Here is a 10,039-nt window from a genome sequence, read left to right as displayed (position 1 = left end):
ATAAACAAAGAAAAGGAAGCTGAATTACTTGTTTGTGAAAAGGAAGAGTAGGCGGAAGCAATATAAACTGTCAAACACAAAAAAAAATTATGTACACACACACTTTCTTGCGACGGCGTCACCCACATCAAACCGCAGAATTTTTTCACTTGAAGGTAGTTTTTATAATTCGGGCTTTTACAATTTAACACAATTTTACCACGCCTTTTCCTGGATTTGACAAATATATAATTTCCTTTCCTTGTTTTGTATTATTACGGTGCCTGATGTTACATTTGCCAAAAACGTAAAAATTAAAATAACGATTAACGGAAGCCGCCGCTTTAAGCATTCAATTCGCCTTGATTTCGTACTCATATTCGTAACTGAATTTTCCACGGTGTATTCCAAGGCGAATTTATTACAGGTGACAGCAAACACATATAAGTAAAACCCTACATGTATTTGTTGTTGCGTTTGGTGCAAGCATCATGTCAAAATCAGCAAGCAAATGTAAACATACGAATGTAAACATACCAATACAAACAAAGCATATGATTTTGACGTAAGCCATCCCTACGGCGAAAAATTCAGCTGGGTGAATGCTGTCACCTTATTAAATCCACCTTGGTGTATTCCAAGGCGAATCTATTAATCCATATTCACTTTGGTATATTCTATCATTCTTGTGAATTTTCTCTGTCTTACAGCTAAATTAGCCAAAACTTAGAATTTACTTAGTTTTCGTAGAAACTTAAGGATTTTCTCAGCGTGTCAACACGATTGGACCGCTATATTAGTTTTTTTTACGTAAATGTGCTGTGTTGTTTGTTTGTTTGTTTGTTTGTTTTGTCTTCATGTTCGATGCATTGCCGCTTTGATGCGCTGCAAAGAATGATAGGATACCGTCCGCCGTGATGTCAGTGCTGCGAATAAACAAACAAAAAGAAAGAGGAAAACTTAGAGAAAGCAATAGAAACAGGCAAACACAAGAAATTATGCACACATACACACATCATTTCTTCTCACGGCGTTATTGACAAAACAAAAAAAAACTGCATTTGGAGGTTATGTTATTATTGTCGCTTTTGCAATTTAACACCCGAAACTTAATTTTTATTTTATTTTATTTTATTTCCTTTAATTTAATTTTTATTTTATTTTCGCGAAATATATAGTAGAGATTTTTGAAAGGCCATTTGATTTCCATTGATGATATTCACATCATCGGCATTAATAACCGCGCTGTTAGTTCTGCCTTCTCCAAACTAGATAAAGAGGCAAAGCGAATGGGTTTGGTGGTGAACGAGGACAAAACGAAGTACCTCCTGTCTTCAAACAAACAGTCGGCGCACTCGCGTATTGGCACCCACGTCACTGTTGACAGTTATAATTTCGAGGTTGGAAAGGACTTCGTTTATTTAGGAACCAGCATTAACACTCATACTCATAACATCTCTCTTGCCAACAAGTGCTATTTCGGACTAAGTAGGCATAAAGTCCTCTCTAGACGAAAAAAACTAACACTCTACAAGGCTCTCATCATGCCCGTCATAATGTATGGCGCAGAAGCGTGGACGATGACAACATCCGATGAAGCGACGCTTGGAGTGTTTGAGAAAAAGATTCTGCGTAAGATTTTTGGACCTTTGCACGTTGGCAACGGCGAATATCGCAGGCGATAGAACGATGAGCTGTATGAGCTTTACGACGACATAGACATAGCGCAGCGAATATAGATCCAGCGGCTACGCTGGCTGGCTCATGTCGTTCGAATGGATACAAACGCTCCGGTTCTGAAAATATTCGATGCGGTACCAGCTGGTGGTAGCAGAGGAAGAGGAGAAGGACTTGGCTTCACTTTGTGTGTCCAATTGGCGCCGGTAACTACGAGTAAGAAACGACTGGTGCACTTTGTTGAACTCGGCCAAAATTGCATAAGCGGTTATCGCGCCAATTAAGAAGAAGGAGATACGATTTGCATTTGTAGGCAAAATCTAATTTGTGTGACATATGTGGGGAAATTTTATTCATAACAGGTACAAAAATGCATGACTCTCTTACGACTCCCAATGTGTGTAGAAACATAACTGAGAGATTTAAAGCTATCAGCTATCTATGTTTTCTAACTAAGTTGAGTTTTGGCTAACAAGAAATACGTGACTGTGGTATAGCAGGTTGGATTAAATTATGCCATACTATATCCAACATCTATTAGCTTATAATGCGTTCATATATAAGTAGATGATCTACTATTTCGTGCTTAACTCTCAATCCGTAATTAAAAAGCGAGATTTCTCATACAAAATTTCTCTACCAAAATCTGAGATTATAAAATAATCCTAGATAATAGCGATACTTTTCGACATACAACCCTATGTTTTCTGTGTTATCGATAATTATTATTACGAATGTAAAGAGAAACATCAAAATAAAAACTAAATGAAATGCACGCCGGCAAAGAAAACAGGTCTGTAAACATAATTCTAATACAATTGCTGTTAAATATTATTACTTATGAATTCATTTTACAGAAAAAAGGGTGTGCCTATAAATGTCCTTTTATTACTTATTATAAAATGTAATACAGAATTTCCTATGCACATTGCTGCCATAATTTTTTGCAATCTCAGTAAACGTCGTTTACGGAATTCCTCCAAACTGTTTATTATTAGCAGCCAATTGCACAATTAAATTAGCTATTGCTTCTCCCTGTTTTTCTTCATATCGTTAAAAATAATTAATCAAACCAAAAACAGCGAAATATTCCACCAAAATAATTTCTATGAAGAAAAACCTTTCACAACAGATTTGACAGCTGATTGCCAGTTTTGCCGATAATCTGCCATAGGTGAACGGGTAGATTAATTTTGTGGATTTATTGGTAATTAATGCATATGTCAACGTACATTTACACAGTTCTTAGATTCCTAGATAGAAATTAGAGAGTATCATTTTTTTCATCTATTTTATATAATATTCCCCCACATATACCACACAAAATAGATTTTACGTAGAAATGCAAAAGATATGGTAAGGCGTCAAAGCGAGCTTTCAAAAAAATAAAACATTGTAAACAGGTACGATGAAAAGTCAATATGACTGAATAACAATATCTAAGTTTCTACGAAAACTAAGTTAGGTTTAAGTCTTGGCTAATGCAGCTCTTAGTGTAACAGAGCTCTTTGAGCTGCTCTGGCAGCATGATTCAATTATTAATAATGCAGCTCTGGCAGCAGCGCAAGCGAAAAGGTAGCACAAAAGAGAACTCCCAAATCAGCTGATGAGGTAAACAACTGCACATCCAATGAGTGCCAATTTGAGTGCAGCTCTGAAATTGAGGTGACTGTCTAATAACTAAGAAAGAAAAAAATAGAAACGGTTAAGTAAAAGTAAGTGTTATCAGTTAAACTGAAGTAAGCTGTACAGCCGCTGCAAGTCATTGTTACATTTAGCCTCACTATCACCTTTCTCTGCTCTTTCAACTGATTAGTGCAATTAAGGCAGTTGCTAGCGGTGCGAAAAATGTCTTCAACAGTAAACTTATCTGGTAATTATTAAGATTTTCACAAATTCCAGTTAATTTTCATGAATTTACAATGACACAGCACTACGCGAAAAATATCGTGAAAAGAAAGAGGTTTTCCTCGAAGAAAATATTAAAGTGAAGGAGCCTATCAAATTATTTCGGGAATGGTTGGAAGAAGCGCTGCATACAGAGGAACTCTTGGAACCTAATGCCGCCTGTCTGGCCACAGTGAATAAGTATTTAACTTCAAAATAAATAGTGAATATTTTGTTAGAAAATAACCACCCACCACTCGCAGAGATGGAAAACCCTCAAATCGATTTGTGTTGCTCAAAGAGGTTACCGACGACGGGTTTCGCTTCTTCACTAACTACGGCAGCCACAAAGCGCAAGACATTGCCTGCAATCCAAATGTAGCTATGACTATTTATTGGCTACCTCTTCGTCGCCAAATACGCATCGAGGGTGTAGCAGAGAAAATATCTAAAGCAGATTCGTTGGCGTATTTTCATCAACGTCCGCGTGCCTCACAAATCGGTGCTTTGGCGAGCGAGCAGAGTTCACGTATACCGGCACGTCAGCATTTAGATGAAATTGAACGGGAAATTAAAGCAAAACTGGGCCCAGATGGTGAGGTGCCATTACCCAATTGGGGTGGCTATCTCATACGACCGGAAACAATTGAATTTTGGCAGGGGCAAACCGATCGACTGCATGATCGCATACAATTTCGACGAGGCCCAGAAGTGGAAAAGGTAGGCATTTACGGCTTAACTTAGTTGATTACTGAACTAGCAAACGATTTTCGGGAAATTTATTGCTAAAGTCGTGCAGTATCACTTCTATATCCGTCCGTAGTTTGTTCGAAAAAACTGCGCTTATCTTCAAAAGTTGTTGGCTAGGCGAATCTATAGAAGTTGGAGCACAACAAAATTTACAGTTTGGTATTTTCAATGCCAAAATTTCAATGGGAATGTAAACAAACAAGCAAGGCAATAATAAAGAAACTGATTACTTTGATATTCTAAATACCAAACCGCACGAAAAAACAAATAGGCTGCTCTAGTAATAACACTTTATATGCATTCACATACACCTTTTATTAGATGTTCGAATGACATTTATCGGGAGACACTTACCACTTTCTTAAGCTCCCGACCCCCGAACGCTGTTAACGGAGTCCAACCACAACCCATTGCAGACAAAGAGCACCAATTTCCCCCTGAACCTTGGCACAATTACGTTCTGTATACTGTAGCAGGTTAAACTCCTACCTATCCAGAATTGACCCCGACATACTAAACATATGTCCAGCATGTGAAGGCACCCCGCTCGACAATAGCCACCTTTTCACATGCCCCATCAAACCCAGTCATCTAAAACCCCTCCCTTTCTGGACCCAAACTGTCGAGACTGCAAGTTTCCTGGGACTACCGTTAGATGAGTTAGACGAAGACGACCGGTGATTTAAACTACACAGACAGAGCAAAGTATACTGCCACAACAACAACATTAGATGTTTGGCAGAGCTTCTTCTCCAATTTGTGGTGTGCGTCTTGATGCTGACCTGTAAATAAAGGGACCTACAGTTTTATGACGCCAGATAGTTTTTTATAAGAAGTTTTTTCGTAACAGAGGTTAGGAGGTTTGCCAGTACCTGGTGAGTGGCGACGTCTACTAGAAAAACTTTTTCATCATTTGATATGTCGCACTCAAACCAGTTCCGGTTAGGAGAGGAAAACACAATTAAGCTAAAACTTTTAACTAAAATCTGAATTTAGACACTTTGAGATGGTATAATATATATAATATATTATATATTATACTTCTTCAGTCAAAATACACCTATCTCGAGTCAACCACAACCTCATTTTTGTAAAAGTATTTTCTTTCCCATAAGATGTACTAGGTTGTTCAATAAGTTTTGCTGTTTTATGGTTTCAAATACACTCTATTATTCAGTATAGTCGAGATTCCAATTTATGACTTCCATCCCTGAAGAGGTTAAAGGTAGTCAGAAGCCCGAAAAAATTATGATTTTCAATAAATTTTTTTGCTAGTCAATTGCTTTATTTTACAAAAATAAAAACATTCCATAAATACATCATGTTTCGACTTGACTTTATCAAAATTTCTAAAACAAAAATTAATAATTGTAAAAGTTATCGCTGTCTGTGTGGTGCCCGTTTCTCCAGAAGGGCCTTGCGGTGATCATCACAAGTCTTTGGAGATTCATCTAAAAGCCATCGGACAGGGGAAATTAGTTTTATTATGAGATCATTTTGTGTCTGATCGAAACTTTTTTTTTCAAAATTAACAATATGGCGGCCTCAGGAAATATTTTTCAGAGAAAAAAACCGTTAAGTGTTAAAAAAATCGAAATAAAAAAAAATATCCTTCGATTATGCACGAGTTTTTTATGCTTTAAAAAGCGGTATAAATTTTATTAAAATCTACCAAGCGGTTTTTAAGTTACAGTGATCACCAGTTCAAAAAACATAGTTTTGAGAAAAACGCATTTAGAGTTTTGCGAACGCTCCGGAGCGCCCGAGCGCCCCAATTTTTTTTTAAGTTCTGACTACCCCTAACCAATGAACTGAGAACCTTGAATCGCTGCAAAGTACGCTTCCATAACTGTTATGAGGTCCATCATTTTTTAAAAAACGTTTTCCACGCACAAATTTTTGTAGGCCTGGAAACAGATGGAAGTCGCTAGGGGCCAAATCTAGTAAATACGGTGGATGCTTCAACAATTTCAATTTTAAATTATAAATAAACTAGCGTACCCTCGCCCACTTCGCTAGGCGATAAATTCAATGATTTGCTGAAAGAGAATAAAATTAATACGAAACAAAGCAAATTCTTTGATACAATTTCATTCGAACTTTATTGTAACACTTTTTGGTAAACAACGTTTTTGGTTATTCCATCTTTCACGTAAATGAATAATGACGATGGTTTGCCTACTCGTGAGCAAGCTGCATACAATTGTCCATGAGAAAAAATCGGGTTACCTAAATTAATGCCGCACATTTGTAGAGACTGCCCTTGCGCCTATTAATTGTCATAGCAAAGGCAAGGTGAATAGGGAACTGCAAACGTTTGAAATCGAATGGTAAATCCGTTGGAATCAGTGGAATTCTGGGTATCAAAAGTCTTCTCCTTCTTTGTACTTCCCTTTCAAAGTCTGGTACCGTTGCAAAGTCGTGGCACATTAATGTTGCGCAGCATAATAATCGGTGCTCCAATTTTTAATCGTAAATTATGAGGTGGTAGGCCTGGCAAATCGAGTGAGTTTAAGAATTCAGTTGCATAATTTACGACATCATCTTGATCAGTAAATAGTGGCCATTGACTTACTTATATGCAACTATGTCACCAGGTATTTGATCCAAAATAGCTACATTTATATCATTTACGTCCTTATTTTTCCCAGCTAAAATTGCTCTTTCGCTGAGCCAATCATCGTTTTTGTAGTGTTGAACTATGTTTGGAAATACACTCTGTATCAATGCCTCTTTAGACTGTGCAAAAGTGCAGAAATTGTTAGGCAATGTAATCATTCCTGTTGGATCGACAGACATTGGGTCATTTCCCATTTTCAGTAATTGGTGTGAAAATTCAGCTGCTGACGGATCGTTCTGTAGTTGAACACGTACGTTTGTGGTAAGTGTAAGCGTGTTTACATGTCTCGATGAATACGATGATTTTAAACATGCATTGATTTCATCTGCAGCCGTAGATTTTGGGATCACAGGTAACGTTTGCCTGAAATCATGGCCATACGATGAGCTTACATACTTTAAGAACTTTTTTTTTTGTAATTTTAGAAAAACACCTCTTCGAAGAAATTTCTTTTATCTTTTTGAGGAAAATTTGGTTTTGAAAAAATTTCATGCTTTCGAAATTTTTTTATTTTACTTTATTTCTTCAAAATTTTTTAAAACAATTTTTTTTATAATTTTCGAAAAACACCCTTTTGAAAAAATGTTTTCTATGTGTCATAGTGGTATTCCATTAACTTTTAGGATTATAGTCAAATACTTACAAATATCTACGCTTTCACAAATAGCAACAATAAACAAATTTCCTCAAAACCAAAAAATTTACTTTTTTTCTAAAAAAATTCTAAACAAACAACGTAATAAATTTAGAATTTTGTGTTCACGAAAAAACAGTATTGTTTTTATTGTATTAACTGAAAACCAAAATGTTGCAAAAAATCAAAACAAAACTAAATTATTTTTTTGTGTTCATTTGGTCCATATGTTCCATAAAAAGTTGATATGGTAAATAATATGCAGGGTCTGATACACGCAAATTTCCATTGACCATTATAGTGACAAAATTATCGATCACCAATTCCAACAGGATTTCAAAATCAGAGTTGGAATGAGTTGTTGTGTGGTGTACTTCTGAAAAAAATGAGAAATAAACAAAATAAATCTAAAAATTCGAATTCTAACTTTATCTTGTGTATGTTCTTATTACTTTTGAATTTTTCCAATGAAGCACCATTCATTTTAAATTTTCCAAGAATTTTTTTTATCATTTCGCGTTTCTTTCCTTTTTCATTCGATTCCAACATTTGTTCATAGCCGAAAACATCGTTTGCAAACGCATTCATTTCCATATAGAATTGGTCAAAGAAAGCATTGCTCAATTGAATTGAAACATTATTTTCATAAATACTTAGGACCTTAACTAATGCGACCTTGACATCGATACTATTGATGAAACAATACAAAGCGCTAGCAGAAGACACATAAATAGACTATTAAGGCATACAAATCCTATGATGAGAAGACTACCAAATAAAGAAAAATCGACCCAAAGTCGGCTTAACCGTCAAACACCAACAGATCTTGCAAAATCCTTGTAATCAATTGTCAACTAATCGTATATATCATTGTTTGTTAACCACTTGTTTTTAAATAATATGTATATATTTCTTCTAAATGAGCTTGGGGGCATTGGCCCTTCAATATCACTCTCATTCCATCTTTTTGTAAATCAAATTACTTATTGTCTAACGACAGGTGTAATATTTTATGGAAGAAATAAAAAAAAAAAAAATTTTCATTCGAATCATTTGAAATTTCTGTATACAATACATTTCTGTATCACAATACAAATACAAAAAATTCAAAAAAAGTTGTACACATAAAATTACACATAAAATGAATGTCGATTCGAAACTTACTTTAATCTAACAATCGAGCAAGTTTTGTTTTGGACAATATTTTGATTTTTTCTTTTTTTTATATGAAGAAAATATTTAAAAGAAATTTTTTTTTGCTAAAAACCTTCCCCTAGTGGATCCCTATAATATGAAAAAAGAACGAATAAAATTGGCCTCGTATCGGCCCAAAAAAATGCGGACAAACGAACATCATTTCATTTTTATATATATAGATAAAAATTTTTTTTTTCTTTTGAAAACTGAATATTCTTCACGAACTTTTTTCTTCAGCTGGTCTAAAAGGTTACAATAACGTTCAGAATCTATTGTTTTACCAGTTTGCACGTAATCCACAAATACAATTCCTATTTCATCCCAAAGAACTTATGCTTACACCTTCTTAGCCGATTTATGCACAGTAACAAATTTTTAAATTACTGACTATCTCGTTTCAGGAAGTCGACGAGAAGCTGGTTCATAAAGGTGAAAATGGTTGGGTCTATGAGCGATTGGCGCCATAAGTCTGCTTAGCAAAAGCCCAACCGCATGCTCGGAAAGTTTACCAAAGGCTACGGCAGAAAGTTTTATTTTTATTTTTTTATTATATTTCAACTAATTTCGAGAATATAATAAATTTTGGTTTCATTGGTTTTTTTATAATTCTATGTATATCTTATATTTAGTAAAAAATATGTGTATGTAGTTAAATATTTCTTGGATTACATATCTACGTACATATAATATATATGCATCAATTGTTAATTTGTAAATTGTGAATTGTGTTTTATTCAGAAATTTAAGAATAAGTGAGAAAAGTTCTTTTATCTACATATTTCTGTTCATTCCACAGTAAGGAGGTATGCATTTCCGCTATCAAGTATTTTTTTTCCTTTTGATAGTACCACGTCAATAGCAGAATATCACGTTCTATGAGGATCGTTTGAAAAGTCCGTGCAGAGTCAGAGAAACGACACTACTGGCGCGTATCGAGGATATGTTTACTTAGTAGCATCTCCTGGAAGAACACACACCAACTTTCAGGCAGATCGGTCTATGGCTTTGTGTATGACATTCGTTTGAATCGAGGAATTCGAATGATTTTCCTTTTGCACCACGACAATCCACCTGCTCACGCCCCACACATTTAAAACATGCTGGAAATGCGACTAGGCTCAGTGGTTCGAAAATTTGTTCAAAAGAATGCAATGTCTTTTGATCATTATGGAGAACATTTTGAAAAACAATACACATTTTTTCAACAACCACTGTTAGTTTTTCCATTGTTAGGTAACCCTCGTATATGCAGTTATTTCGTTAATTTTAGTAACGTACATGTGCCTTATATGCAA

At 35.3% G+C, this 10,039-nt stretch overlaps 1 protein-coding gene across 2 annotated transcripts; it reads left to right on the top strand.

Moving 5' to 3' along the window:
• Positions 1 to 3,257: 3,257 nt before the first annotated feature.
• Positions 3,258 to 9,440, top strand: LOC129247451 (pyridoxine/pyridoxamine 5'-phosphate oxidase). Of its 2 annotated transcripts, XM_054886587.1 has the most exons (5): positions 3,258 to 3,371; positions 3,473 to 3,529; positions 3,588 to 3,744; positions 3,807 to 4,263; positions 9,146 to 9,440. In XM_054886587.1, coding segments are annotated over exons 1-5 (738 nt in total). In that variant the 5' UTR covers positions 3,258 to 3,370; the 3' UTR covers positions 9,212 to 9,440. The 2 variants fall into 2 exon arrangements, with proteins under 2 accessions (XP_054742562.1, XP_054742569.1); XM_054886594.1 differs by having other exon boundaries at positions 3,259 to 3,529; positions 9,146 to 9,439.
• Positions 9,441 to 10,039: the final 599 nt, after the last annotated feature.

This window comes from Anastrepha obliqua, chromosome 1, assembly GCF_027943255.1.
Source record: "Anastrepha obliqua isolate idAnaObli1 chromosome 1, idAnaObli1_1.0, whole genome shotgun sequence".
NCBI lineage: Eukaryota > Metazoa > Arthropoda > Insecta > Diptera > Tephritidae > Anastrepha > Anastrepha obliqua.
Note: the sequence above shows the minus strand (reverse complement) of the source record. Positions and strands in the feature narration are given on the sequence as shown.

What these genes read in the sequence shown, in the direction of transcription:
- LOC129247451 (XM_054886587.1), top strand. An exon ending in TGTCTGGCCACAGTGAATAA is followed by an intron (nt 3,745 to 3,806) that starts GTATTTAACTTC and finishes CACCACTCGCAG; the next exon opens with AGATGGAAAACCCTCAAATC. An exon ending in GAGGCCCAGAAGTGGAAAAG is followed by an intron (nt 4,264 to 9,145) that starts GTAGGCATTTAC and finishes ATCTCGTTTCAG; the next exon opens with GAAGTCGACGAGAAGCTGGT.